The 26557-nt window shown below is 48.8% G+C and overlaps 12 protein-coding genes across 12 annotated transcripts; 8 read left to right on the plus strand and 4 right to left on the minus strand.

The window, feature by feature from the left end:
- Positions 1-734: 734 nt before the first annotated feature.
- On the minus strand, positions 735-6656 carry DFJ58DRAFT_907137 (uncharacterized protein). Its single transcript, XM_041395044.1, has 13 exons — positions 6441-6656; positions 5962-6384; positions 5815-5909; positions 5714-5764; positions 5572-5658; positions 5397-5521; positions 5174-5338; positions 4526-5124; positions 4312-4372; positions 3158-3549; positions 2615-3091; positions 1476-2567; positions 735-1424 (listed from the first exon to the last, which is right to left on the minus strand). The coding sequence occupies exons 1-13, from the start codon at positions 6552-6554 to the stop codon at positions 1098-1100; spliced, it is 4008 nt and encodes a 1335-aa protein (XP_041241105.1). The 5' UTR covers positions 6555-6656; the 3' UTR covers positions 735-1097.
- On the plus strand, positions 6653-7788 carry DFJ58DRAFT_508782 (uncharacterized protein). Its single transcript, XM_041380748.1, has 2 exons — positions 6653-7430; positions 7486-7788. The coding sequence occupies exons 1-2, from the start codon at positions 6751-6753 to the stop codon at positions 7571-7573; spliced, it is 768 nt and encodes a 255-aa protein (XP_041241106.1). The 5' UTR covers positions 6653-6750; the 3' UTR covers positions 7574-7788.
- On the minus strand, positions 7696-8842 carry DFJ58DRAFT_893752 (Frataxin; the record flags this gene model as incomplete). Its single annotated transcript, XM_041394814.1, has 4 exons — positions 7696-8193; positions 8308-8402; positions 8478-8595; positions 8658-8842. 4 exons carry the CDS (start codon positions 8840-8842, stop codon positions 8034-8036), a joined length of 558 nt encoding a protein of 185 aa, XP_041241107.1. The 3' UTR covers positions 7696-8033.
- Positions 8843-9001: 159 nt separating this feature from the next.
- On the minus strand, positions 9002-9828 carry DFJ58DRAFT_800928 (Rhodanese-like domain-containing protein). The gene is made up of 3 exons (XM_041390846.1): positions 9544-9828; positions 9248-9483; positions 9002-9182 (listed from the first exon to the last, which is right to left on the minus strand). Exons 1-3 carry the CDS (start codon positions 9769-9771, stop codon positions 9110-9112), a joined length of 537 nt encoding a protein of 178 aa, XP_041241108.1. The 5' UTR covers positions 9772-9828; the 3' UTR covers positions 9002-9109.
- Positions 9829-11047: 1219 nt separating this feature from the next.
- DFJ58DRAFT_800934 (Ctr copper transporter) lies at positions 11048-11960 on the plus strand. The gene is made up of 3 exons (XM_041390847.1): positions 11048-11303; positions 11356-11595; positions 11642-11960. Exons 1-3 carry the CDS (start codon positions 11086-11088, stop codon positions 11724-11726), a joined length of 543 nt encoding a protein of 180 aa, XP_041241109.1. The 5' UTR covers positions 11048-11085; the 3' UTR covers positions 11727-11960.
- A 499-nt stretch (positions 11961-12459) lies between these two features.
- Positions 12460-13446, plus strand: DFJ58DRAFT_800935 (uncharacterized protein). Its single transcript, XM_041390848.1, has 4 exons — positions 12460-12679; positions 12736-12825; positions 12883-13106; positions 13171-13446. Exons 1-4 carry the CDS (start codon positions 12559-12561, stop codon positions 13348-13350), a joined length of 615 nt encoding a protein of 204 aa, XP_041241110.1. The 5' UTR covers positions 12460-12558; the 3' UTR covers positions 13351-13446.
- A 129-nt stretch (positions 13447-13575) lies between these two features.
- On the plus strand, positions 13576-17437 carry DFJ58DRAFT_747434 (uncharacterized protein). The gene is made up of 10 exons (XM_041387524.1): positions 13576-13842; positions 13892-13991; positions 14052-14299; positions 14352-15356; positions 15408-15505; positions 15560-15749; positions 15803-16191; positions 16245-16662; positions 16711-16879; positions 16929-17437. Exons 1-10 carry the CDS (start codon positions 13624-13626, stop codon positions 17315-17317), a joined length of 3225 nt encoding a protein of 1074 aa, XP_041241111.1. The 5' UTR covers positions 13576-13623; the 3' UTR covers positions 17318-17437.
- Positions 17438-17462: 25 nt separating this feature from the next.
- DFJ58DRAFT_800938 (uncharacterized protein) lies at positions 17463-19285 on the plus strand. Its single transcript, XM_041390849.1, has 3 exons — positions 17463-18113; positions 18165-18321; positions 18376-19285. Exons 1-3 carry the CDS (start codon positions 17538-17540, stop codon positions 18954-18956), a joined length of 1314 nt encoding a protein of 437 aa, XP_041241112.1. The 5' UTR covers positions 17463-17537; the 3' UTR covers positions 18957-19285.
- Positions 19286-21389: 2104 nt separating this feature from the next.
- DFJ58DRAFT_664250 (uncharacterized protein) lies at positions 21390-21883 on the plus strand (the record flags this gene model as incomplete). The annotated part of the gene is made up of 3 exons (XM_041382423.1): positions 21390-21447; positions 21509-21677; positions 21736-21883. Coding segments are annotated over 3 exons (375 nt in total), but the record flags the coding sequence as incomplete, so codon positions are not given.
- A 465-nt stretch (positions 21884-22348) lies between these two features.
- On the plus strand, positions 22349-22934 carry DFJ58DRAFT_664249 (uncharacterized protein; the record flags this gene model as incomplete). The annotated part of the gene is made up of 3 exons (XM_041382422.1): positions 22349-22671; positions 22715-22760; positions 22812-22934. The coding sequence occupies 3 exons, from the start codon at positions 22349-22351 to the stop codon at positions 22932-22934; spliced, it is 492 nt and encodes a 163-aa protein (XP_041241114.1).
- Positions 22935-22940: 6 nt separating this feature from the next.
- On the minus strand, positions 22941-24514 carry DFJ58DRAFT_893764 (Rhodanese-like domain-containing protein; the record flags this gene model as incomplete). Its single annotated transcript, XM_041394815.1, has 6 exons — positions 22941-23254; positions 23304-23589; positions 23671-23758; positions 23816-24012; positions 24070-24106; positions 24172-24514. 6 exons carry the CDS (start codon positions 24512-24514, stop codon positions 23198-23200), a joined length of 1008 nt encoding a protein of 335 aa, XP_041241115.1. The 3' UTR covers positions 22941-23197.
- Positions 24515-24636: 122 nt separating this feature from the next.
- DFJ58DRAFT_664348 (ATPase V1 complex subunit C) lies at positions 24637-26228 on the plus strand (the record flags this gene model as incomplete). Its single annotated transcript, XM_041382427.1, has 9 exons — positions 24637-24768; positions 24827-25078; positions 25137-25228; positions 25280-25378; positions 25435-25503; positions 25553-25645; positions 25698-25791; positions 25847-25984; positions 26040-26228. The coding sequence occupies 9 exons, from the start codon at positions 24637-24639 to the stop codon at positions 26226-26228; spliced, it is 1158 nt and encodes a 385-aa protein (XP_041241116.1).
- Positions 26229-26557: the final 329 nt, after the last annotated feature.

Raw genomic sequence — 26557 nt, forward strand, 5'->3', positions numbered from 1 at the left:
CGCTGGTAGGGAGGTCTAAAGTCATCAACTCCAGGTACTTATGGAGTAAAATATGCTCTGGAAAAGATATCAGGCGATCAAAAAACAGGTACCCACATGGCGGCAGAAAAAACGATGTATGCCTAAAATTCTGATGCCCTACGTTAGCGCTTTAGCGCGTTGCTCCGAGTAACTTGGAGAACGTATCCGGAAAATGTCCACTCTGGGTCCACGATGAACTTCTCGAGAGCCTAGGGACAGTCTATTAGGGCCTTAGTAGCTGGTTTAAGTTGAGTTTGGACACTGCCCAGTGACAATTGAGCCTTGAACGCCGGATGGTGATCGCTGCTGACGTCGGCGGCGGCGACAGATGGGCCAGATGACTGCGTCCCTGCCGCCCATCACATTGATACATTACTCTCGCCCCGTTTCACCGTAGGTTGCACTGGGATTTCCAACACGCGGATGAGATAGAGCTCGTGAGTGTTTTGGAGCACTGGAAGTGCTGGTGCAACTGCAAACACTGGCATGGCTCTCAAATGTGAGATAACAGGAACTTAAGAGGTTAGTTTGGAACTTTGACGGTAATGAAATCACCTGGTGGACCTTCAATTTAGTGTTCTGCAACAGACATGCATGCTTGCTTCGGTCAGTCAGCTTGGTATCAGCAACTGCTAGGCCCAAGCGAGTGCATGGGTGAGAGCAATCACTGATATTGGGGGGCACTCACGGCGGTGATGAGCCTCGGTCAATTTCAAAGAAGCCCAGATAACATTAGATCCAGCAAACGACGTCATCGTACATACGTGGAATCAAACAAAGTCAAGGTATCGAAGGGTATCGAGCAGGCACGGTCTACAATTGTGACGACCATCAGTCACGACTAGAATTAACTAACTACATTGCTGTTCTTTAATTTTGGTGGTGTATGTATGTACGTTTGCTTGCGAGAGAGCGAAGAGATGAAGAGTAGCACAAGTTCTGAAGGTTATAAAGATCAAGACGACAGTCACAATTATAGGAAAACAATAAGCGGGGGGCGAAGAAAATCTACCAACAACCCGACGAAGTCGCGCAAAAAATATCAACCAGCGACATCGCAAGGCAGGGAAGACGAATTACTCCGACTCGCTGCCTGAGCTGTCGTCTGAAGAAGAGTCCGATGAATGATCGCTATCGTTCTGATGAGGTTGCGTAGGTGCAGCGTTGGGTGTGGCAAAGTTGTTATCATCGAAGAGCCGCATCCGCTCCTCCAGCTTGCGGATCTTCTCAGCTTCAGCGGTCTCGTCCATGCTCTTCCGTTTAAGGCCACCAGTACCCGTACCCTTGCCAGTTCGATTCCGTTTCTGCGTTGGCTGCCGCAGAGGCCGAAGCACAAAGTTATACAACTTTGTGAGAACGTGTGGTGGTAGTATGTCGATCTCAAGTTCGATCTCCTCAGTACTCTGCTTGAGTTGTTTATCAATATGATAGTACATATCTCCCAATTGACTTACATCACGAATTTCGGGAACGCCCTCATGAATAATTTGGATGACTTTCTCAAGCTTCACCCCATCAAGACTGGTGATGGCCTCACTCAAGTCCTTCTTCTGCTCAAATGATAGCGCATCGTCCTCGGCCATAGGCTTCTTAGTCGTGGTCTTACGCTTGCTCCCGTTGGTCGCAGGTGCTGCCTTGGGTGCGCGCGAAGCAGCGGCCTTTGAGGTAGAAGCAACAGGAGCCTTCTCTTTCTTCTCCTTTTTCTTCTTCTCCTTAGCCGGCTTGGCCTTCAGGGCCATGAGATTACCGCGCATCGACTCGATTTGAGCCTCCATGGTGGCGATCCTGCCTGTGTATATAAAGTACATTAGCGGATGAACACGCTGGGTATGTGAGGTCCACCCACGATTACGTTCTTCCTCCGACTCCTCATCCTCGTACTCCTCCTCTTCATCATCACTTGCATCCCGAAGGGCCGGCAGATTCTTCCACTTCTCGTCAAACAGTCGCTGCAACTCAATCCCTGCCTGATTGACAGGTGTTCCAGCAGGGTTGAACAAGAAACAGTTGCGGATCATGAGCTTGAAGTCATCAAAGAACTTTGAGGCATTGGGATACTCCCCAGCCTCAAGCTTCTTCCGCATGGTAGACATGTCCATGGGCTTCTTGATGACTTTATAATATGTCGGAATATCAAGCTTTACAGCATCTGTAGGATTATGATCGATCTCATCGCAAGGTACGAAATTGACTTTGGTCATACCAACAGGCTCATAAAACGGAGCAGCAATTGTTTGATGCTGCTTTCGCTGAAGATCACTTAAGATCCTCCCGCAATATTTGAGCTGCTCCCCTGTGCCATCGTCCTTCGGTACCTTGACCTTGCGCATCTTTTTTGGCACATCGGCATATGGTAGGTCTTTCGGGGGAGGTGGATGGATTTCACGTTTCGGCCGTGCAGATGCCTGTTCGGCTTCATTGCGCCTAATGACAGGAACTGAGGTTGAAGGGCGACGAACAGGTGCCGCCGCGGCTTTCTTGGAGGGAGCTGGTGGTGGTGGAGGTGGAGGTGGTGTAGCGACTTTCTTGACAATAGGAGGCTTCGGCTGCAATAATAAGTCGCGCACGCAGCAATCATCAAAAGGTGACATACCTCGGCTGGAGGTGGAAGCTGCTTAATCTGCTTATCAAAGACAGCCTCGACGTGTTTGCCTGCCTGAGCAATCACATGGTCCGGGCCATTGAACGTGATGCAATTACTGAACACTAGTCGCACGTCGGAGACGAACTCCTCGGCGCTGTAATAGCGTGGAATGTTGGGACTAGTCTCCGGCTTGGCGGGATTAGACGCCATGAGCTTGCGCTCGATGGTGCTGAAGTCCATGGGAGTCTTGATTATGGATGGGTAATGGGGAATATTAAGAGCGACGGGATCCACGGGATGCACAAACGCGGCAGCATCCTTGAGCTTCTTAAGCGAGCGTACCGTCGACAGACAAAATCTGTGTTGCACGGGGCTGAGGGTCGATATGCCGTTACCTGTAGGTATGGACACTGGGGTTGGACTTGATACAACGGTGTCACCATTTGTTTGTACAGAGGAAGCTGTAATAGGAGGGGGAGAGCCAGTCTTCAGGGTCGAGAAAAAGAAAAGGATTAACACGCCTGCATGGCGCACAACGAGAAAAATGCTCACATTGGCAATGGATGCCTGATCGGCGTCTGAATATTTACGCGCGCGCTTAGCTGGGGGTGGTCTGGCTTCATTATCATCATCGACGGCGTCAGAGCGCTGCTGAGGAGAATCGAAGTTGGAAGTAGCACGCGATGTTGGTGGGCCAGTAGAGTCCACAGGAGCTGGTGATGAATGGCGTGGTGTGCCATTAGAGCGACCGTTGGTGGTAGGGGGGGACTGGTCCATGTGGACATCTCCATCGGCGTCAGCGGTGTGTGCGCCGTTGACGCCGTTAGTGGTCGGGACTTGATCCGAGTCATCAACTGTTGTCTCCTCTGCCATCTTTACATCATCCAACAACTGGCCCTCCATTGGTCTTGGTGTTCCGCTCGGAGGATGGATGGGGATGGAAGCTGTTCTGATAAGAACAAAGAAAACAAACAATAGAATGGAAAAAGAACTAACCTGGATCAAGCGGAGTCGAAATTTCTACACAAGTTGAAAGCGTGTCGAGGATTTCAGACTTTAGAGAAGGATTATTAGAGTCTGGAATCATTTGGTCAAGTTTCAGGTCTACAGAATTTGTGTTACATTTTCAAGTCAGCTGGAGATAAGTAATTAAGTTAGGGATCGCGTGCACCATTAACAACATTGTCGCCATTGACGGCGGTAGAAAGAATCGATTGCTGTTCGGTGTGAGTCGCGCTGTGCTCTGTCGCGTTCATGGGTGGCGCGTGACTAATATGTCACACAGCGTGACGTTTTCAGAGGAGAGGAGATTTTGGATTTGGGGGAATCGGAAGCCAGCCATTGGGTCTTTATAGGCGAACGGAATTAAGGTTTGACCTGCGCAGGGGCCACTAAAAATTACTCACACCTCATATCTCACGTAGAGCAAAAAAATTGAAACTAATTCCTGCTCTAATACCCATAACCTCATAAGTCTGGTGCTCAACCTTCCTCTTCTTCCTCCTCGTCCTCTGAGACGTTCGAAAATACGGGTTTGGGCTGGTTTTGTCGCCATGCTGGTTAAATCCAAAGTAACGCCACGTCAGCCGGCCGATTAAAACAAATAACTCAAAACAATTATTTTCACACTCCGCTACGGCATCTCCTACTTGCCGCAAACCCCTCCCCCTCCGCAGCCCAGGCGACTATTGAAACATGCTGCTCACCTGAAGTCCATTGAGGGTCCTCGTCTGCCATCTTCGCATACTTGAGTAATGCCTCCCGTGGCTAAAGAACAAGTATAAAAGAATGAAAGAGATAGTTAGCCACCTTGGAAACCATCAAAAAACAAAAGAAGATAGGAAGCACGTGATTATGACACCGCACGAGAACATCTTGCTGCGAAGCGACGTAAAGAAAACCAAGAACGCAACCACTCACATCTTCGTCGCGTGTCGTATCCCGCACCAAATTCTGTACAACGTGCTGCGTCGCACTCGCACCAACCCGTCCTCCCCGACCCGGTCCTGTCACCGGCAACTCCGGCCTTCTGCTCTTCCTCGGGTCCATTCGGTCCTTTTCAAACTTCCTCTTCATTCCCTTCACTAATCCCTCCCCATCTTTGAACATTGGCAAGGCATGCGGCGTCAAGATCGTTGGTGCAGCGAGTGCGTCCGACAAGTCCTCGATCGTCGGTCGCTTGGGGACTCCCTTTGACAGTAACAGTTTCGCACCGTTCAACGACGTCTCCGGTGAATACAGTACTGCAATGGTGCCGTTGGCAAGACCTGTAATAATTTGATTTATCTTGGAATGCCAGACCACTTTGACTGGTGTTGTGTCCATGTCAATCTCCTTCACCACACTGAGACTCTCTCGGCGGAGTAACGTTAGTTTGCCTCGTCCTCCCTTTGCGGACGCTCCTGTGCCTGTTAAAATATACTTTTCATCAGGGCTGAATACAGCATTCGTGCCAGGATACAATGTCGTAGCCCCCGAATGTGACGCGAGCGGTCGTTTAAAGGCCCGTAAATCCCACACTGTGCCTAAATCAGCCAAACATGTCAGCAAGCCTGCATTCGTACGTACGCTTAACGGTGTCGTCCCCTCCTCTCGTCAGTACTGTTCTCCCATCAACGGAAAAAACCAGAGATCCAACATCTGTTCCTTTCGTGTGTGCGCCCTCAATCGTCATGTTTGGCCTCACAAAATTTGATGACGCCTGCCACATATGCAGTGCGCCATCGAGGCAGGCTGAGAACCATCAATGATTACTTCAACTCGCGATTAAAGCGGGTCTAAATGGACATACCGCCTCCGATCAGCGTTCCATCGGTAGAGTAAGCGCACGTCGTCACTTTGGTCCGTGCACCACGTTCTTTTGATTTGACAACAATAACGGATTTCTGTTTCCGTTTGTTCTCGACATCCCATATTCTATTCCGTAATATCAGAAGTTGGACGTTGATAGCGGCGTGAGAGCTTGCCTAATAGTTGAGTCTGCCGAGCTAGTGATAAAATACTGCTTGTCTTTCGGATGCCACATGCAACTTGAAAGTTCCCCGACGTGTCCACTATAAAACGTGGTGTAAGCAAGCATGCTCTCGAGTAATATGGAACGGGGCGTACGCAGTATGCTTCATGTCTCTGATATACATATCACCCTTGACGAATGTTGCTCTGAGGTCATTCAAGCTATTCTGTTCTGCAACAAGATAGATTAAACTTACTTCTCCTCGCCCTCCCGATCAAACAGCTTGGCTTGAATTGTCCCTGAAATTACGAGGAACTGCTGGCCATCGTTAGAGTATTTAAGGTCGTTAACCTGTCTTCAAATGTCAAATACATCCTTCTCGTGGCAAAACCAACGCACGTACATAGTAACTGCCTGCAGGCTCCCACGTCTTGAAGGACCTTGTTTGCGTCGTCATTCCACCAAAATCCCACAACTTACAATCATAGTCATGCGAACCACTCAACACACGTGCACCGCTCGGATCTACCGTAAGCGCGGAAATCACCTTGGTGTGCTCTTTGAGCGTTGCCTCGTGTGTGATCGGGAAATCGGGAGTTGATAGCGAAGGAGCGCTGGGGTCATATTCTGGTTCGTCGTCAGTAGAGCCAGCATTGTCTTCGTTGTCTTCGTCGCCTAAGCCATCAACATCCTGTTTGAAAAAGCCTGGTTGCGGAAGGGAAGGCCCGGGGTCGTCCGAGTCTTCGTCAGATTGAGAAGGTGCCCGAATAGACATTTTGAAAGGCCCTGATGCAGGAATCAAGGGCTTGGCCTCCACTTTGGGCTGCTGAGCGGATAAAATGTATTAGAGGACGATGGCAACCGAAAAACGATGAGACTGACCACTAGCTCCTCACGTTTCATTTTGTCGAACCTGTTGGGGTCAAGCTCGCGCTTCTTGGCAGCCTTGCCAAATCCAACAATGCCCATAGCAGAAAATACGTCCATGTCGGCCATTGTGTCAGAGCTGACTGTTGGTGTTGATCTGTGCAAGTGGAAAGATTGCAGCCACAACCTAAATTACTTACTCCCACAAACAGCCTGAAATGGAAACCCCGCCTAACTGTTGTCTTGAGGCTTTAAGGCTTTAAGAACGCCATATCTCAAGCTTGTCCTTCAACCATATTCTGACCTGCAGCCAGAATAACTTAGTATGCTCAAACGACAGCGTCCTCCAACGCCCCCACCATCGCTGGATGAGATTCCGTCGTTAACGCCATTTCCCGATCGACCTATCAGACCAATACCACACCGTGAAACTCCTCCAAACATGTTTTCACATGAATCGCGTGCTAAAAGACGCAGAATACACCCTCCAGTGCTAGACGGTGCACAGAGAGGCTGGGGTAGACCACCTGCTTTGTCAGTGCCTCTCGCAGATGATAGCGATGGCGAAGAAGATTGGATAGATGGAGAGGATGACGCGGCAACTGGTCACTTCGCGGCATCACCGGACTATACAGACTACAAACAGGCCAATACTATGCTACACGAGATCCATGCTCTACACCAGCACAGGCTTATGATCACCCAACCGAACTCACAACCACCGTCACATCTATATTTGCCCCCTCAGGCAGGCTTCTCAGCCCTTCCACCGCCTATGGCCACTCATCCACATAATCTTTGGCATTCCACTCACGGTTTTCGCTATCCTCCTTCTATTTCCTCCAATGGCAAATTATTTATACCAACACTGCCGGAACGCCCTTTGCCCGAGTTCTATTCCCATCTCCCACATGCGGCCCAAGCTCCTAATGAATTAGCTGCACACACCCCATTGGATTTTCACGAAGTCAAGTCCGTGCGAGAACGCTATGAGGATACCAATAAGTACGACCTGTGCCTTCTCTTCTTTTCATGTGGCGTTGCTAACTAAACCTAACAGATTGTTGGGATCAGTATTCCTCTCGCGGAGACGGGAACTTCAAGAGAGCCCTATTTCCAGTACTCCTGTCACAGAGCGAGGTCACTGACCAACACCGGAACTTACTATGAGATCGAGCCCTTAGATCAGGTGCTGTGGACATAGACATACTATACACCCGTCGTGATCGGCACCTTCAATTCTATCATCGTTCAGTTCGCCATTACGGATATCTTCTTCATTACTATCGCGTGCTCGTCCTCACATCCTACTTTATTTGGCATGTTCGCATCCTTTCATCTATAAGCATCCTTGGGCACATTGGTTTTACACCACCATCACAAACTGTACTATGCATCGCAATCAAACCGCAGCCTGCAAAAGGTGGAGCAATTCATATCCGTTATGTGTGGGCAATGAACGGAATCACACCGACAATCTACGGAAGTATCCGGAAGTGATGATAATAGATCTTGCTTTGTATCTGCGAAGGTGGAGGAAGTCCTACCCGTTATGTGTAGGCAATTAAGAGGTCGTAATGGCAATCTATGCAACCATCCGTAACAAGTCTACTCCTGTATCTGCGCAGACACACCCTCTAGATGCAGGGAGACTTTCGTTTGGAGCATATCCGTTATCTCCCCATCCAGTAGTTCGCCAAGTCCCATTCCATCTCGTACATATCGCCAGTCGTCTGATTCCGGTACGTAATCATAGCGCTTGGGACCACTAAAAATTCGCGTTTCATGAGTGGACGTTCATCGGCGAAATCAGGCATGCGAAGCAAAAAAAGAAGTACATCAGTGTGAAACACCATCAATCAGGCGGACAAATTCGACCGACCTGAGTGGGGAAGACAGCCATATTTGCTTGTTCGGCGGCTGCTTATTGATCACGTATGTCCCATGGGTGCCTAAGTTGAGCGTCAGGACGCCGCTCTGCGGAAGAAGCGAAATAGTGAGTCAAGGGCACGACTACGGAGCCAAAATTCTAGTATTTTCGAGCATACTTACATGATAGTCTACTTCATACGCGCCATTTCCTACTGTGTCCAGCAAATCCTCGAGCCGTTCGAGTAAAGTTGTCATGGTCGCGTCGGCAAGTGTGTGATACCGCCCTATAGATAGATCACTGCATGCAGTATTGGAAAACAATTGGCCATCTTGAGTAGGATGGAGAAAGTAGGAGCGGACCTGACATTGACCATGGGGGCAGGTGTGCTCAATGTCCGTCTGCACACGTAAAGGCGTGTCGCTAGCGGAGCCCGCGTTGTCAGTGTGACATGTCTTATTAGCGATGACATTCTATTTGCAGCTGCATTCTGCCAATGCAAGCTCGTGCTTTTTGGAATGCGTTGAAGTAGGTTGCGAGGAAGCATCATGAAGCAGCACGGACTAGCCGTGAGAACGACTTCGAATAAGAAACCTCGAGGTTGGATCACGAGACAACCACGAGCAGCTGGTATGAGACAAGGAGTAACAAATGAAATGTTCAAACTTCTCGAAACGTCGACAACGCTCTCGAAATTCACGCAGGGTTGAAAATTAGAAGGGTCATTTTAAACTCATTTCATTCGCTATGGAAGAAAAAATATTCTCGAGGGCTGTATTATGCATGTTGCATTATTAAAATGCGGGGAAGTACATCAAGCAGTGGACCCCTTGCCTCCTCCTTCTCGTGACGTCCACTCTAGCCACGACCCTTCATAATTAAGAATGCTAGAGAAACATGGGTGCACGTTTTATCAAAGCACAGTAGAGATGGCCAGCCTGCGATCACTTACTTCTCGTATCCATTCCTCCGTGCAATATCGCATGCACTAGCACTCCTCATTCCACTACGGCAGTAGAACACGACTTCTTGTTGCTTTCCTGGCTTCTCGAAACCGTGCTGCGCCTTGAAGGCTTGGGGCGCAAGGTGGAACGAGTTGGCAAGTACCGAGAGTGGCAGATTCACAGAGGATGGAATAGAGCCCTGCATAACCTCGTCGGGCTCACGCACGTCAATCAGGTATGCGTCCTATGAAAGACAGGGTGGAAAAGTGGGTAGGTACAGGCACAACATGAGAGCGCGACGTACTGCACTGGGACTGAGGGTCTTGGGTTTTACTTGCTCGTATGTGAGCACAGGCCCTTGCCAATCCTTTTGGAGCTTGTCCTTGGCCTTGCGAGCAGCTTTCAGAGCGTCATCAGCTTTGCTCGACTCGTACCGTGCGAAAACCTGATAGGTTGGTCTCGCGGCTTGACGCGCGAGTAGCCTAGGGCGTGCTGAACAGCGGGTGGTGTTTAAAAGTGCAGTTCGCAGCATCCTTGATTTCCTATAGGGTGCAGGTAATATCAATAAGCTGTTAAAACATAATGTCTATCATCCACGAACCTCCGTAAGCTATTGCGTGATCCGAATCGTATTAGCCAACTTTTCACGTGATCGATCCGCTCTTTTTGCTATTGGTTGTCGCAGAAATGCCGCAGTCTTTCCGTTCTCTTACCCGCCAGCACTTTATCCTTCATACCTTCATCTTCCATCTTGCCTTCATCACTCATACCCATATGTACATCGTGGGCTTCAGAATTTCACCTCGGTGCTACAAACATCTTATTTTAGCGGTTTTGGACGTCTTTCAGTTCTTAGGAGCGGGCTAGCGAACGGAACTCAAAGTAACCACCAGCATTGTGTTTTTTTTCTCCTTGACACCTCGCAGTACAGGTGGGAGTGTTATCCTCAACAAACTTGTACTGCGACGTGCCATTGCCTCACGACTCATTCTATCGGTCATCTCGCGGGCTCCATGTTTTCTGGGACCTGTCATCTTTGCCAATTGCATTCCTCGTCCCCACATCTGTGTGGTCTAGGTTACCCGCGAAAGGATTTACATGCACGTTGCCATATCTTTTGATATTCCTCTCGAGGTCCTGCCAGGGTCTTGCTCACTTCCTCATCGTACCAAGTTTTTCAAATACTGTGAGAATGTGTTTCCATTCCCAGCGTTCAGTTGCTCATCATTGGTAGCCCTTTGTAGTCATGGACAACGTCAACCGTGGACAACGCCAATTGGGTCTTTATGTCCTCCGCATATCCCGATGAGCATGGCTGTACGGCCGCAATTGTACCGATCCGGTGAACCATGCACAGTCCAGTTCATGCCAGCTCACCCATTTCCCCGAGTACGTTCCATGCGGTAATATAAATTGGCCGTGACATGCGAGCGTTATTCTCCGAATCTGGTGGACGCGGCGCAGTCATCGATTGATATCATATATTATCTGTCCAACCGCTGCTGGCAAATGGTGATTTGCCGTAGTTTCGATAACGGTTCTGTGACGGCCTCTCCCAGGGAATTTCGTTTGAATGGCTGATTCAGCTATGGCATGTTGCAAGAAAGGTCGAATCTCAATAACTTCAGTGACAGAAACTTCACAGGATAACTCGCTATTCAACGCTCAGCTTCCGGCATTCATGAAATTTTGTGACTAATGTTGGGTTGCCCTGAAACAATCTTAGGATTGCCTGATATAACCAAATCTCGGCAATATGCGAGGACTTGTCCCACTTTTAAAGCCTTGCGATACGTCTTTGCTTCCCATCTTCTGTGTACGGTCACCTTGAGCTCTTGAATTCACCATGGATATGAACTCTACTGCTACTACTACTACGGCGACGACTATGATGATGACGCCCTGGTTGCATTTCAGTGGCGGAGACTACTTGATTTTTAAGACTTGGATGCCTGAGTCGAAAGGTGCAATCGCCGGCGCTTGCATTGGGCTGGTCGCATTCTGTATTCTTGAACGTTGGATTGCGGCGTTCCGGCGTCAAATGGAGATTCAATGGGGGTCAAGGTTAGCTCTGCTTAAACACACGGCGTGATTGATGCTGATTCGCTTTGGTTAGAGCGCTTGCGCTAATCTTGCGAAAGCAGTGTAATTCAAATGATGTCGACGATAAACCCAAAGACCCCTCTGATAAGATAGATGTAATTGAAGAAGGATGTTCCTCTCTTCCAGCCACCCCAGTGACAGTCCGCAGTCGCCCGAGGCTTGTGCCTCCCTTCATTCCCATGCATGATATCATACGGGGGGTATTCCAAGCTGTTCAATCACTGTTTTCGTACACCCTGATGCTGGCCGTCATGTAAGTCCTGCAACGCATCCTAAGGAGTTAAACTTAGCCAAAATAGGACGTTCAATGCCTCGTATATCATATCCATCGTTTTGGGTCTTGCCATAGGCGAAGTTTTGTTCGGGCGAATTGGTCGGGTTTAATTCTATCTGACACACAGTCTGTTTTTGATTACTTTGTTGCTGGGTCCTTGCTATCAGTCGCTTTCGTGTGGGTAGCTTCATGGTTGCCAATTATGTATTAATTTTTGTACACTTCTCATTCTTGTAATCTGACAGTCGACTATGCAACCCATAAGTACTCTTACAGTGGGAACCTGATTCATGTTCCAGGGCAGCTCATGATCCCATGTGATCATGCGATTTGTCGCATCGGACAGTCGGACTTCCAGTGGGATGGTATGATTTAAATGTGATTCAGCCACCATCATGTCATGGGTTGCATCCCTGAGGCTACCGGTTTGGCTCTGTTCACATATTTTCTGAATCCAGCTTCGTCTATCGCAAATACAGGTCAGACAAACAATGGTTGGGCTGGGACCGAGCATTGGCTCGGTTCGAACGTTGGCTCGATAGGCGTTTATGATTATTGAAGCTGGTAGTGGCTCGTGTACGGATATTGAAATATATAGTAAAGAACGAGAACGACATTATGATGTGATTGTATTAAATCCTGGGGGCGAAGGTTGGGCGAAATTTTGTGAGCGAGCGAGGGTATTGTGAAACGAGCGAGCGGACCGTATGATGAAGAAAACTACAGGAAGTTCATGAGCTGGACGTGTGTACCGGTCCCCTCCGGTCGTTCAGGAACATGGTGCCTTTCACCTGAAGGGCCCAAGAACCGGTTTGCAAACAAGAGCAAAGAAGTGTGAAAAACTTTTTCGTGAGGCTTAAATACGACGGAGCAGACTGAGTAGACTGGAAGCAGGCCTTGAATTTTTTTCTCGCGAGTCTGGTTTATCTGATTGTCGTCAGAATGATCCTCCCTTCTATTGCTGTCGCTGTTGTCCTTTCCGCAGCTGTACAAGCCCACTTCCAGATGCAATATCCTATTCCACGAGGTCCTTTCGTCGAAGACTCTGAACCAACGTTCTGCGGTGAGCGTAGAATAGTCTAGGCGTCTGTGTACATGTCCTCATCTGATCTTACGTAGACGGTTATACCAACGCTGTGAATAACCGTACCATATTCCCCCTTAGTAACGGGATCATCAATATGAACAGCGAACATCCGTTGTGGACAGGTGGGCCAAAGGGGGCTGCTCTTTTTTTGCGCAGAAGCTGATGGTTTCAAAATGCAGCGGAGGTTATTGTCTCGACATATCAAAACCCGGATAACTTTAGCGATTTTAATTCTAGCTCTGGTTATCAGACTGTAGTTCCATTCTTCCAGCAAAGCGGGGAGGGGCTGTACTGTTTCCCTATCGACCTCGCAGCTGCAGCAGTGAATGTGTCCGGAATTGAAGACGGCGCGAACGTTACTATTCAGGTTCTCTTTAATGGCGGAGACGGTAATCTCTACCAGGTAGGCAGTCTTTTTCTAACTCTTTTTTTTATGACTATGATTATTGAAATGAACATTGTGACAGTGTGCGGACTTGACTTTATCTGCCAACATGACGGCTCCGCCGGCTAACGCCTCGTCTGGTTGCACGAACGTATCTGCTACTACCAGTAGCAGTGCTGGTAAAGGGGCAGTAGAAATTGGATCGGGAATTATCGCTGCAGGAGTACTTAGCATGGCGATGATGCTACTTTCCGCTCTTTGAAAGGGTAGCAAACGGCATTTTCTCGAGGCAATAGCAGTGTACTTCAGTACTACTTTTATCAAATTTATGTACCGTCAAATTAACTTGTCCACTCAATGGCCCACTTAATTTCAATTGAATTGACTCATGCCAAGGCATGATTGTGGCCAGAACCTGTTGTGCTTATGTAATATAATTCGGATGACTAAGCTATGTCCACTGAAAGATGTGTTTTGAGCGGGACTCCAGCAAACCTGGACCAGCAACTTCCCTCTTGCTTCTTACCACAACATCATGTCCGGTCTAGATGATGACTACGACATACAGGATCCAATTCAACAGGAAAACGAAGAGGAGGACAATGAGCAGCAGTCACAACCAAGGGCGAGTGAGAAGCCTCGAGGATCCATTTATGACGCATTAGATGGTGAAGACGAAGAAGAGGAAGACGAGGATGAGGAGGATGAGGAAGACGAGGAACCTGGAAGGGACCGTGGGCGAAAGCGCGCAAAGGTCTGTGCCCTTGCTGACCTGCACCGCTGTGTGTATTAATCTACTGTAGCACCGGCACAGACGCAATGCTGTGAATCGTTTCCTTGATGTCGAGGCCGAAGTCGATACCGAGGAGGAGGAAGAGGAGGAGGAAGATGAGGCAGGGGGAGGTATGTTTCATTTTACTAGCTCGTTCATCTCCAATACTCACAAACATTTCATCGTTCTAGATGAGTTTATTGCTGATATTGGGCCAGAGGGTGATGAAGACGATGCGAATAGACGCGCAGCGGTCAATGCGCGGCTGGATAGGCGAGAAAGGGAGTTGAATGATCAGGATTTGGCCAAAATTGCCCAGAATCTTCACGAGCGTTATGGTCGGGCAGCAGTGCGGTACACGGGAGACATGAATGAAGTACCACAGCGCCTGCTTATGCCATCCGTGCATGACGCAAGCTTATGGCAAGTTCGAGTCAAGGTGAGTTTTTCAAAGATTCTTCCCGATCGCTGAAGCTTGAATTATGTGGCAGCCCGGTCGCGAACGCGATATCGTCTTCAGTCTCATGAGGAAAGCAATCGATCTCGAGTACACCGCTCAGCCTCTCTCGATCCTATCTGCATTCCAACGCGACTCGCTTCCCGGTATGGTATACGTCGAAGCGCGGAGTGCCCAGCAGGTCAACCAGGCTTGCAAGGGTCTTGTCGGCGTGTACCCGAGCCGTGGCATTGTACTGGTTCCCATCGAGGAAATGGCTAGCTTACTGCAAATAAAGAAGCAGGACCTTACTGTGACACCCGGAAGCTGGGTGCGCATCAAGCGTGGCAAGTATCAAGGTGATCTTGCACAGGTCATGGACATCACAGAGAACGGCGAGGACGTTGGACTCAAATTCATTCCGCGTATCGACCTGAACCCACGGGATGATGCCAACGTTGATGGTCGGAAGCGCAAGAAGGCTGGTACTGGGTTGACGACGATGCGACCGCCACAGCGGTTCTTCAACTACGAGGAGGTCGTCAAGGTTCATGGGCGCAAGCAGGTCTCAAAGCGGAACCAGGTTTACGTCTTCCAGAATGACACATACAAAGACGGGTTCATCGAAAAGGACTTCAAGCTTAATGCTCTGCAGCTAGACAACGTCAACCCGACACTGGACGAGATTACGAAGTTTAGCCGAGGGCAGGATGGTGCCGACAATGAAAATCCGGTGGATCTGTCGATCATTGCGGAAGCGTCGCGGAAAGCTGCCATTGCTGTGCTGCAGCCCGGTGATCACGTCGAGGTATTCGAGGGCGAGCAGTCTGGTGTCTACGGTGTTGTCGATTCGATCAATCAAGATGTCGTGACCGTTACAGCTATTGGCGTTGATATCGATGGTCAGAAGGTGGATGTTCCTGCGCGCAGCGTGCGGAAACGCTTCAAACCAGGTGACCATGTCAAGGTAATGACTGGTCAGAATGCAGACGAGACGGGTCTTGTCATCTCAGTAACAGACAATGTTGTGACTTTCCTATCAGATATGTCGATGCAGGAGGTGAGCGGAGCTTCGTTAACTGTTATTTGATTTATATCAATATGTTCGCAGGTTTCTGTGTTCTCCAAAGATCTGCGTGAGGCCGCCGAAGTCGGTTCTGGAACCAACGTTGTTGGCAATTATGAATTGCACGACTTGGTCCAGCTTGAGTAAGCCGATCACCTGGCATCTCCGCATGTATTTATCTGATTGTTGGTGTACAGCTTGCAGACTGTCGGTGTCATTTTCAAAACCGAGCGAGACTCTTTCCGTGTCCTTGACCAGAATGGTCAAGTAAGATTGGTGCAACCTCACCAAATCTCGATGCGGCGGAATTCTGACCGTGCAATTGCTACGGACTCTGAAGGTCACGAGCTCCGTGTACAAGACAACGTAAAGGAAATTGAAGGAGAGGTCAGTCCTTTGTTATAGCCTCTAATAATCCCGCAGTTTAAACGCTTTTGCAGGTTCGTAAAGGCCGAGTGTTACACATTCACCAGTCATTCTTTGCCTTCCTACATAACAGGGACATCCTCGAAAATGGTGGTGTATTCGTAACCCGGTGCCGCTCCCTAGCATCGCTTGCTCCAAAGGGCAACCTCGTTAAGCCAGGAATGGACTTAGGCAAGATGAATCCCACTGCTGCTGGCGGCGCTCAAGGTGGCATGGTTGGCTCTGGTGCAATGGGGCGCGGACCACGAGATCGTGACATTGGTGCAGTCATAACGGTCGTCAAAGGCAATCACAAGGGGTACAACGGTATCATCAAAGACATCAATGGTACCCTGGCGCGCGTTGAGCTAAATACTGGCAATAAAGTTATTACCATTGAAAAGCAAAAGCTATATCGGAGACTGTGAGACATTTGCTGTTGGTGTTGATGTTTTCCCCGCTTACCTTTAATCATAGTCCGGATGGCAAACTGCAGCCACTTAATACACCCTACCATCAACAAGGCCAACAACGAAACATGGGTCCCCCAGCCGGAGTCCCCAGTCGGACTCCGAATCCATATACTGCTAGCCGTACCCCTGGTTGGGGTGGCGGTCGGACTCCGAACCTTGCCAGTGGGGATGGCAAGACACCTGCATGGAACGCTTCATCACGAACGCCAAATCCATACACTGCTGCTGATGGTGGCAAAACCCCCGCATGGAATGCCTCGTCACGGACGCCAAATCCGTATGCTGGTGGTGATGGTGGTAAGACTCCCGCGTGGAATGCGTCGTCGCGGACACCAAATCCCTATAGTGAGCCATCGTGGGGATCAGGCGGCTGGGGTAGTGCATCGCCTGCACGTCCAGCGGACTCGAGCTGGTCGTCTTGGGTGAGTTCCTTTTGAGTTTCATCTGATTAGGGACTCATGAGCAATCAGAACGCACCAACGCCAGCTGCTGCGGCAACTCCTGGGTTCTTATCTGCACCGACCCCTGCTGCATATACAGGCGCACCTACACCGGCAGGCATTATGAATGACCCTGGTTCAATGTCTGCACCTACACCAGGTGTTTCGGGTAACGAAGATGACCATGACTCAGACTTCGGTACGCACGATCAAAACAATTGAATGCCTTCTATTTACACAAGGAACAGGTTTGGTGCTACGTGACCCTTTGATCGCGAACAAGAAGGTGGTGGTGGAAATTCGAGGCTCGGCAGATGCAGGATGGCTCGACGGCGATTTGGAGTTCAAGAAGGGTTATGTCTCCTCAGCCTTCGCTTCCTTATCTGAGATCACAGCACTGTTCCACCCTCTGGATTCGCCAGGGGACCCTCCAGTTCACGTACCTACAATCTATCTTCAGCCTATCCAGCCAGAGGAGGTAGAAGATCATGCTCTCGTTTTGCGCGGAATTCACAAAGGCAAGCATGTTGTCTTAAGAGAGAGTGCAGGACATGGAGTTTGGAAGGTGTCGCAGTTCCAGGACCCGGAGGCATTCACAATTGACGAGGAGAAATTGGTGAAGCTCTACCATGTTTGATTGAGGGTTGGTCTCTCTGTTGTTTTTACTCTAGTTGTTTTGCTGCTACACTAGTTTCATCTTGTATAAATCCCATTTTTATCGCAGACAATAAAAATGAACTGTTATAGATAGACCAAACACGTGTACTCCTGAAGTGGCGTGCGGCAACAGCAGCAGTGCTTGAGATTGATCATTTAAGCTGCTTCTACGGTCTAAGCTCTGGCTCTAGTCACTAGCCATGGAATCCAACCCATCCATTAGCATATCGACAATACGAACTTTGCACGCTCCCCAAGAAGTATCGGAGAATATCCTACTAGTAGTACAATCCCAGCCGTCATCACCAAGGTCAAGCGCCCTAGCGACTTCCCCAAACAGCCCTTCTGAGTCGGTATCCTCATTACCTTCTGTCAGCTCCTCATTCTTCTTCTCTTCTGCAGCTGCCAGTCCACCGCGTTCGCAGCCTCAGTCTAATCACTATTCACGGGATTCTAGTACACAGGGGCTTATCATACCGTCTCTGACCCTACCAGCTCCGTTGCGTCGTCCCACTCCTTTTGGAAAAACCCTTGGAGATTTAAAGTTAATAGTCGTAGGGAATGGTGCTGATGACCGTGAGCTGGTATCCCATATACTCTTGGACGACAACGAGGATGTCGTGGATATCAGTGGATGGGAGGATTTCGAATATGGTTCGATTCTAAGAGCATCCACAGACTGGATTGAACATCGAGATGCCCACGGACTTGAGAAGTTTGAGCCTGCGAAGAATGTCGAAATCATATCCCTCGCACGACACGAGTTCGATGACAATGTACGTCATGATATGTGTGGTGACTTGACTCGAGTTAACCTCTCCCCCCAGTCAACGAAATCTTCCATTTTACCAGTCATTCAGTCGCCATTTCACTCAGTATCTGAATTAATTGATCCCCGATGCCAGCCATCTGCTGCTCTGGCTAACTTAATTGCATCACCGTGGTCACCATTGCACACCGCGCTCATTATCCTATCCAACTCAGGTAAATATTAGTTCCATGCATTGTGGTTGCTGCTTCTGATTTTGCATTACACAGGCCCGTCTACTTCGGAGGACGGCCCCATTGACTTACTTACTCCACATATACCTGTCATACTCATGCGGCATGGCCCAGATCATACGCATTTCCCTTCGCGCCCCCACATGTCCTCATTCAGGCCACGTTCAGCAGCTGCTCTTCGGAATGGCCTTTTCCGCTCGCCGGAGACCCTTTCTTCATTACGATACGAAGCAGCAGAGCGCTTCCTTCGCTGGCGTGAAGTCGAGTGCGCCGTAGAAGGAATAAACGCCTCCCATCGAGAAACCATTTCCTTGTCCTCCAATGAACCTTTATGGAACAAAGCGAAATGGGAAGCAGAATGGGAATCTCGATTGTCCCAGGATGTTGCTATCTCTTGCGAGCGCGAAGACCCCGTGAGGGTTCCAGCGCAGCAGTGCTTTGATCCACTACACTTATCATCACTACTTTCGTTCTCTTTGTGCCTCCTTGATCCTGCGACGAGATTGCTCAGTAGGAGCGTTTCTACGTTTGTCGATAAGTTGGCAGACAGCCAAGTCAGGATAGCAATGCTGGGCAGTTTGTGTTTGGGAATTGGGATCGGGATGATGATACGATGAGGCACGGCATTTCAGAAGGAAGTTTGTCATGAGGAGCGTGCGTTCACCTGATTCTCGTATACATATTTGCGTTAATTCTGTAATATCCGTTTCATTTCATCATTACTTACTTACTGCGCACCTATTAGTGGTAATCGGAGTGCACGATTCAGAGACAATTCAGCGCGCGATTCAGAGGGGTTCAGCGATTCAGTGCGCGATTCGGAGACAACTCAAAATTTTCGAACTGCGTGAAAATTGCTAGGCACTGAGGCATTCGAGAACAGATCTGTGTTTAGGGGTAATATTCATTCTAGACCGCAAGATTAGATTTGCGTACATATTCATGGTTCTGTATTCTCCCGCAATAGTCAGAACTCCAATGAACGGACCACGTTGCGGCACACATCAAAATACGAGTTCAAGGACGTAAGCGATCACCCACGTGTCATCCCGCCGACCTTGCTTGACACCAAGGTGAGCGATAAAGGGTCTGCCTTGTCTTCATGGCATGTGGTGACAGTGACCATGGTTGCGGCACGGGTGCGACGCTGAAGTCCATGATGTAAAGCTGGAGCCTATTTATGTTACGACGAATGTAACCAAATGCGAGTAGATACACTTGATGTGGGAAATCTACAACGATCAAGTCGGCCAGGCAGAGACGTCAAGACTGCACCAACTGCTGCAAGTAGACATTGATTGGCGCATAAATTCGCAGGAGGGCTGTCGCGGGTGCTTATTTTACTGACTGGAAAAAATCGTGCAGATAGGCCTCGGCAAGAAATAGGGTTGCTTTGTGTGCCTCGGGTATTGCGGATTGTACCAATACGATGGCCTGCATGATTGGCGAACTGAAGCACGGCGGATTACCGATATGATCACGGTAGCATGCCGCCGCATTTGCCACACGCGCAAAAGTGTAGATCGTTAAACCATGAGCAAAACCAAATGGTGTAGCAATTTCCCGTTTCCGGGAGCCGCGGCAAAGAGCTTACTACCGTAAAGCCATTGTAGATCATAAGCACAGAAATCCTGTATATGCAGGATTACCCATGCAAACGATAGATCTTGGAGAGGTGCCATTGATTAGTACCATCGGGATCATGGTCGATATCACACTGTGCACACATGTGAGCACTAACCACCAAGAATGTACGTCCAAGAATTGCCGCCGGCCTATGATACCGAATGACTGCACCAGGTAACTATCTACCGCGCAAAATTTGGGGCCCGCTTACAGGGAAGTGCGTAGGTTGGACAAACGTGGTGATTGAGTACCTTCCAGCACGTGAGAAATTAGAATGCCTCAGCAAAAAATGGATAATGTAGAACGAGGATATCTTGCCCGTCGCCGCGTTTCTGGCGCAGCGTGTCGGCCCTGATGGGTTTTATCGAGGAAAACGTCAAACAGCACGAAATTGCCGCGCCCTGATCGCCTTCCTCTGTGACGGTCGGTGTGCCTTATGTACAAGTCGGTCAAAACTAGGTAGAGGAATAGATAAGGCAGGTATGGCCAAGCAATCGTCTGTTCTGAATGCACGAGGCCCTGTTGGTAAAATTCCGAGTCAAGGAGGTAAGTAAGTACCGCCGCAGTACAGTCTGCAGCGGCACCGCGGTACTTAGAAGTCTCGGTCATTTGCCGCTCTCCCGGACCACCCTCCGAACCTAACAGACATAAACAACGTCGGTGAGCTGGCTTGGTCAGAGATTTATAAGATTTATAATTGGGATTCTCAGACTCTAAGCGACCAAACTCCGCGGTGCGATTCTACTATCTGCAGCACAAGTGCACTCAGTGCACTTTTCTGTTAAAACCAGTGTCAAGCGACTCAGCTCTCCTTTTTAAGGGAGTATGTCATGGATCACCTTATCGTCCCTCACTCATTCCCGGCAGAATGCGAATTTTTTTTCCATATCGAAGCGATCTGGAAGTAATTCTTGCTTCATGTATGAGAATCACATGCCCGAGCACTGCCCGAGAAGTCATTCTTTGGCTTGCGCAGCCCTGCGGCATGGCTCGGATATTCAGAGGGACCCGTCCTCGGCTACGGATTCAAATTCGATTCGTGCACGGACATGCGATAGTGTCATCATAACTTGTCATAGACTGTCATAGAGCAGGACATATTTGCCTAGAGACGGGCCGTTATTGGTGCAGTGAAGCGTTCCTATTTCGTGAGTCAAATGATGACATACTATGCCTATACGAGCCTTGTCTCGGCCTCATTCGATCTTATCTTGACCAAATCAGCTAGTCCTGCTTAGTGGACTGACATAGCGCAGTCGCGCCCCAGGCTGCTTACCGAGTGGCAGTGCCAAGTACAGTCTTACTTATATTACTGTATCGAACCGAACAGCATCTTCCTCATGTTAGCGCGTCTGCTAGAGTTATCAGGTTAACCTTCTTCGCCGCAGCCATGAAGTGGTTTCGCCGAAAGAACGAGCAATCATTGGGAGGTTGTAGGTTGCGAGTGTATCGATCCTGTGCCGATGATCGATGAAGACGATGGTGCGTTGGTCTGGTCCTGGGCCTGTGAATCATTTCCTATCAAGCCATTCCCCATCCCTAGAACTTGATATCCTGCGGGTCAGAGATACGGCCACGTGTGGGACATACATATTTGACCTCGGGAAGCGTTCGCCCCAAGGCTCCGATTATTGCAGAGCGGTGCTTTTTGCCAGACAACAGTTGCTCCAGGAGATTGTGAAGAACAGTTACAACATTTTACTTTTGGAAAGGTGAGTAATTTGATGTAGATTGCAATAGGAAGTTGCCTGATAACGCACATCTTGACAGCTGGACACTAATCCTTTATCGCAAAGGAAAGTCGCATCGTATAGAAGTGCAATATGCGGGGCGACCGGCACACGTGTCAGGTAAAGCGCCACCGTTTCGCCCTCCACCGTTCATGGCCGTCTTGGAGTCGCAGCATCTTTTTTCGTAATTCGTTCACCACAATTGTATTTGAAGCCGAGAGTCCAGGCCATCATATCCCATCGTGTATTTTATTTCTGCCTCATGCTGTCCTACCACATACATCCTAATTCGTACATCCTTGCTCTACACGCCTGTCGGTCGCAAGGAACATGACGCACCATATCCAGAAATGAAGGCCTTCGCAAGATGTGACGATCCCAAGGACTAAGGGGTATCAGCGATTCATCGTGTAAAGTTACCTCAAGGAATTTGCAAATGTCAACTCTTAATTCTGGTGGCCCCTCGTGGTAGGGTTCTCGCCATCAGTGGGACACCTCGGAAAGCAGAAAGGTCCTAATAGGCCATAATTCAGTCCCGCACATATATAAATCCAACAGCATCACATAATGGCGCCGTAATCATCACTATTCTTAAAACTGCTCTCCTACCTCTCCTACTCATGGCCCTCAAGGACGTCTTTTCTCCAACTATCATGGTTCAAGTCTGCAATCGCGCCTTCACCAACTTCTGTCATAATCATCTTGGTATACAGATACATCAAGTCCACAAAAGTCATATACTGGAGACTGAACGCGTCGAGAGCTCGTCTGGGCCGGCGCGTACACACGCATGTTTAGCGGATTTGAGACCAACAACTGTTGGTCCTAGAGTGGAGCACAAGGACGAGTTCACCTGCAAAGGGGGTGTCGATGCTGGAAGACTTGTCAATCTAGCTCGAAAGGGCTTGTATTCGACAGCAAGGGAGATGGGCGGTAATGTTCTCCTCGAGGAAAAGTCAGCACATCCTGCATCTTTGTCCCATTCGCTGCTAACCCACGTCATTAGATGGGACTGCGAGATCCGGCAATCCTAGATACCAGCGCCGCGACAAATTCAAAGTCATAGTGAGTGTCCCGTTCCGTGTTAATTAGTACCAAGATCGAATCCTCCCATAGATTCATTATTCGGCGACGGTAGCTCGATCATGCAGGCCTGATGCACAGAGACCCGTTGAAATTGAAGCAGCTAAAGGTATAAGGGGATTAATGACCGTTATAGATCGTCATCCGGAATTTTGAGAGAAAAAAAAAGTTGTTAATCCACGGACAGCGTGGGTAATTGTTGAGTATCGTATTTTTAGCCGTGGAGGATTCGGCAGATCACTGTATATCTTAGGTCCACATTAATAGCAGGAAAACATGGAAATAGCAAATGGTTATGTAGCACCACATTAGTAGCTCATGTATATGACGCACCAACATAATGACAGATAGTTGATTTCAACGAGAACACATTTCAAGGTCTTCCATATTTGTGGCAAGGATTAAAAAAAAGGGAAGATTTAGTTTTCCGCCTTCTCGATCTTGCTAGATGCCCGACTCGCATATCCGGTCCAAGACTGGCAAACATTAATAACCCGCAAAAATCTCGCGCAGATCATGGCTCACCTCATCATACAATGCTACATTTGGGACACTCAATAACTTCAGTCCTAACCAGAGGACTCCCGCAGTCATACCACTTCCACAGGATGTGATGATTGGTCGTTTGCCTTGCATGACGGCTTCCGCGTGATCGCCTACGTGGCTCACCAATGCATTCCGTAAATCCGGAAGAGATAGGAAGGTGGTGTATTGTACGGACGAATTAGGGATGTTACGAGTCTGCAGGAATGCAGTGAATGGCAATGAGAACGAATGAGGAATGTGACCAGATGATAAGCCTTGGCCGCGGCTCTGGGTCTGTGCCTAGGAATCTACAAGCGTACGGAACTGTAAAACTCTGCCCGTAAAGTTCGCTATTAGGTTTGCTCACCGACCACGGGAACGAGCGTCAATAACGAGCTCAACGGCTGGGTCCGAGTGAAGATCCGTAAATGAGTTTGACACCATTTGATCGTAGGCTGTTGGAGGCCGCGAGCTTGGACGACATTGGAGGATAGCGAACATGAATCACTCACACCGTATCATTCCCTTATCGAAGACAGGAGTGGGATAAACGGATTTACTGGTACGAGCTGGGGCGTTAGCCTCAATTGGAAAACCCTCTGCCTCCCAACGTGGCAGACCTCCGTCGAGGATACTCGATTTCTCGTGGCCAAACGCTCTAAACATGAAGAGTGCACGTGGTGATGAAAATACTCCATGCGTATCATATCTGCGCAATGATATAGTTCAACGGTTACACTCTGATGGGAGAAGTGTGAAACCGTACAAAATTACATGAGAAGTGGGGTCGATTCCGAAGGCCTCTGTTATGGAAAAAAAGAGCATTAGGAAATGTGATTGCAGCCTGCAAGTCACTAATTGATCATACCGCAGGCATCGGCAAAGTGACGTTCACTCGGAATCATATGTTTGAGGCCAAGTTCATGGGGAGAGGACACCTCATCAAGGTCCAAAAACTGCGCACCAGGGATGCGCTTCTCTTGAAATTCCTCATTGGCCTTCCGCGGGGAATTGGGCATAAACCAGCTAGAGTCCAGGATCGATACATGTTTGGTATCAGTAGAAGGCAGCAACTGCTGCAGCTGCGATGGTGATAACAACAATGGCGTCGACATCGATCTTGAAAAAGCCCTCTTGACCGTCAAGGAAGTTATCGAAAAGCGTTTCCCAGCTACATTCACGCCATTCCGACTCAGCAAGGCCAGCAACATGGCAGTTGAATTTTAAAGAATAATATTTTTTGAATTTGCATTGATTTCACCATTTAAGTCCATATTGGGCGGTATAGCGTTCGGTGCAGTGAACGTCGTGACTGAATCCAACAAAGTACGACATGCCATCCGACCAAAGCACTTGGTTGATCGCAGTACCGCAAGATGGTGACTCCGAGGGTCTCCTACCAGAAATCACAAGCAAGCTACCTCAACTTACGACAGTAGCAGAACTTGGCATTCCCTCATTCAAGGTCCTTCATTTCGTACTCATCGGGCAGGGGCCAAGGCATCTCATGAATCGTCGTGTAGACAGGGACATTAGACTCCCTGATCGCCCTGTCAGAGGAGCTGCCAAAACAAGACGCGTTCTTTACGGCGACTGTCGCAAAGATTGTGGACACACTCCGCAACTTGCTGAATAACGACCCGACCAAGCTTGTCCAACACCTCCTCGTGAATGAGGGCAGCGTCGACGAATATGTACTTCGGGGTTGGAAATGGAACGATAGTCGATATGGGGTACAACGGAGCTTGCGAGAAATGGTCGATGTCCTGAACAAGGTACTAGTGTTTGCCGTGCATCACTCCTGCAGGGGAAGGTTACTCATTTCCGTCCAAGGAAATGGCCTCCATAGATAATGTGATGAAGGCCAAACTAAACAACTACAATATCGTAAAGGGCTCCCTGGTTCAGATGCAGCGCAAGAAAACGTAAGCACGAAACTCAACGCATAGCACAGCGCTAATCACTCCTCAACACAGCGGAAACCTCTCCGTACGATCCCTCGTAGGCCTAGTATCCGAAGAAGACGTCATCCAGGACTCCGAATACCTAGAAACATGCCTAGTTGCTGTACCAAAGTAGGTGACTCCTACATGAACACATGCCGACTCGAGCGATTCAATATCCACCCCAGAATTCTCGTAAAGGAATGGAGCTTGAAGTACGAGCGATTGACTAACATGGTCGTCCCCCGTTCGTCATCGTATGTACCATCCATACCTCTGCGCAAAGGCTCATATACCCCATAAAAGACCTATAGCATCAGATAGCGAATACACCCTCTTCGGCGTAGTCATCTTCAAACGCGTACATGACCAGTTTCTCCAGAAATGTCGTGAAAACAAGTACGTCCAATTCCACCCACCGTACTCACAACATCCAATAATATCCCACCAGGTTCATCGTTCGAGACTTTACCTTCTCAGAAGAACAAATAGCCAAAGAAGGAGACGAGCTCGAATTAGCAGACACAACAGAGAAAGAACTCTGGGTAAGGCTCACCATCGCCACCAACGCAAAAAACCCTCGTTCTCACCGCCTCACAGACAGAGCTTCTACGACTATCTCGGACCAATTTCTCTGAGTCTTTCCAGATCCTCGTGCATCTCAAGATCCTTCGGCTATTTGTCGAGAGCGTGCTTCGGTACGGTCTACCCGCGAATTACGTTGGTTTCGCTATCAGGGTGCGTTACGTTACGTTTAATTTTACTCTTCACCGCATCTCGCATCCACTTACAGCCCGAGCCGAAGTCCACCAAGAAGACCTTCTCAGTACTCACCAACCACTTCAGCTACCTCAGCCCCCGCTCCTCGGGCCGTGCCCAGAAACAAAACGCAGCTGACGAGTTCGCAGGAGAGTACCAATCTTTAATGGAACAAGAATTCTTTGATTTCGTCTTGTACGAGGTACCATGGATCGTGCTCTAGGGATCAAGTTAAATAGTTCTATTAGTGGAAGGATAACAATATGACCAGCCCCACTACTGTAGAAATATCATTCGATGTAATGTACAAAAGAATATGGAGTGAGCGAGCAGGTTGAACCACGTATAGGACAGAGCAACGGAACCGATAAACAACTAGATCGAGCGCTAGTGTTGATTGTAGACAAGGAAGTAAAAAAAAACATCAATGTGGGTTCGGATGCGTGATATCAGTCATGATGAGTGCGAGATGTGAAGGGAACGTAGAGAAGATCTCCTGGTACATTTTGAATAGATCCTGTGCTGGATAGTCCCTAGGCAGAGCAGACTGAG

Source organism: Suillus subalutaceus (genome assembly GCF_016647625.1).
Source record: "Suillus subalutaceus strain FC151 chromosome Unknown DFJ58scaffold_95, whole genome shotgun sequence".
Taxonomy (NCBI): Eukaryota; Fungi; Basidiomycota; class Agaricomycetes; order Boletales; family Suillaceae; genus Suillus; species Suillus subalutaceus.

Excerpts from the sequence above, each read along its gene's own strand:
- DFJ58DRAFT_800935 (XM_041390848.1), top strand. The coding sequence starts at position 12,559 with ATGATCCTCCCTTCTATTGCTGTCGCTGTTGTCCTTTCCGCAGCTGTA. Across the intron at positions 12,826-12,882 it reads CGAACATCCGTTGTGGACAG|CGGAGGTTATTGTCTCGACA; the intron begins GTGGGCCAAAGG and ends TTCAAAATGCAG. Across the intron at positions 13,107-13,170 it reads GAGACGGTAATCTCTACCAG|TGTGCGGACTTGACTTTATC; the intron begins GTAGGCAGTCTT and ends ACATTGTGACAG.
- DFJ58DRAFT_907137 (XM_041395044.1), bottom strand. The coding sequence starts at position 6,554 with ATGGCCGACATGGACGTATTTTCTGCTATGGGCATTGTTGGATTTGGC. Across the intron at positions 6,385-6,440 it reads TGAAACGTGAGGAGCTAGTG|CAGCCCAAAGTGGAGGCCAA; the intron begins GTCAGTCTCATC and ends TTATCCGCTCAG. Across the intron at positions 5,522-5,571 it reads TCGGCAGACTCAACTATTAG|AATATGGGATGTCGAGAACA; the intron begins GCAAGCTCTCAC and ends ATTACGGAATAG.
- DFJ58DRAFT_508782 (XM_041380748.1), top strand. The coding sequence starts at position 6,751 with ATGCTCAAACGACAGCGTCCTCCAACGCCCCCACCATCGCTGGATGAG. Across the intron at positions 7,431-7,485 it reads CGCTATGAGGATACCAATAA|ATTGTTGGGATCAGTATTCC; the intron begins GTACGACCTGTG and ends TAAACCTAACAG.
- DFJ58DRAFT_800938 (XM_041390849.1), top strand. The coding sequence starts at position 17,538 with ATGGAATCCAACCCATCCATTAGCATATCGACAATACGAACTTTGCAC. Across the intron at positions 18,114-18,164 it reads GACACGAGTTCGATGACAAT|TCAACGAAATCTTCCATTTT; the intron begins GTACGTCATGAT and ends CTCTCCCCCCAG. Across the intron at positions 18,322-18,375 it reads CATTATCCTATCCAACTCAG|GCCCGTCTACTTCGGAGGAC; the intron begins GTAAATATTAGT and ends TGCATTACACAG.
- DFJ58DRAFT_800934 (XM_041390847.1), top strand. The coding sequence starts at position 11,086 with ATGGATATGAACTCTACTGCTACTACTACTACGGCGACGACTATGATG. Across the intron at positions 11,304-11,355 it reads GAGATTCAATGGGGGTCAAG|AGCGCTTGCGCTAATCTTGC; the intron begins GTTAGCTCTGCT and ends CGCTTTGGTTAG. Across the intron at positions 11,596-11,641 it reads ACCCTGATGCTGGCCGTCAT|GACGTTCAATGCCTCGTATA; the intron begins GTAAGTCCTGCA and ends TAGCCAAAATAG.
- DFJ58DRAFT_800928 (XM_041390846.1), bottom strand. The coding sequence starts at position 9,771 with ATGCTGCGAACTGCACTTTTAAACACCACCCGCTGTTCAGCACGCCCT. Across the intron at positions 9,484-9,543 it reads AGACCCTCAGTCCCAGTGCA|GACGCATACCTGATTGACGT; the intron begins GTACGTCGCGCT and ends TGTCTTTCATAG. Across the intron at positions 9,183-9,247 it reads CGGAGGAATGGATACGAGAA|CATTCTTAATTATGAAGGGT; the intron begins GTAAGTGATCGC and ends ATGTTTCTCTAG.
- DFJ58DRAFT_747434 (XM_041387524.1), top strand. The coding sequence starts at position 13,624 with ATGTCCGGTCTAGATGATGACTACGACATACAGGATCCAATTCAACAG. Across the intron at positions 13,843-13,891 it reads GTGGGCGAAAGCGCGCAAAG|CACCGGCACAGACGCAATGC; the intron begins GTCTGTGCCCTT and ends AATCTACTGTAG. Across the intron at positions 16,880-16,928 it reads TGACCATGACTCAGACTTCG|GTTTGGTGCTACGTGACCCT; the intron begins GTACGCACGATC and ends CACAAGGAACAG.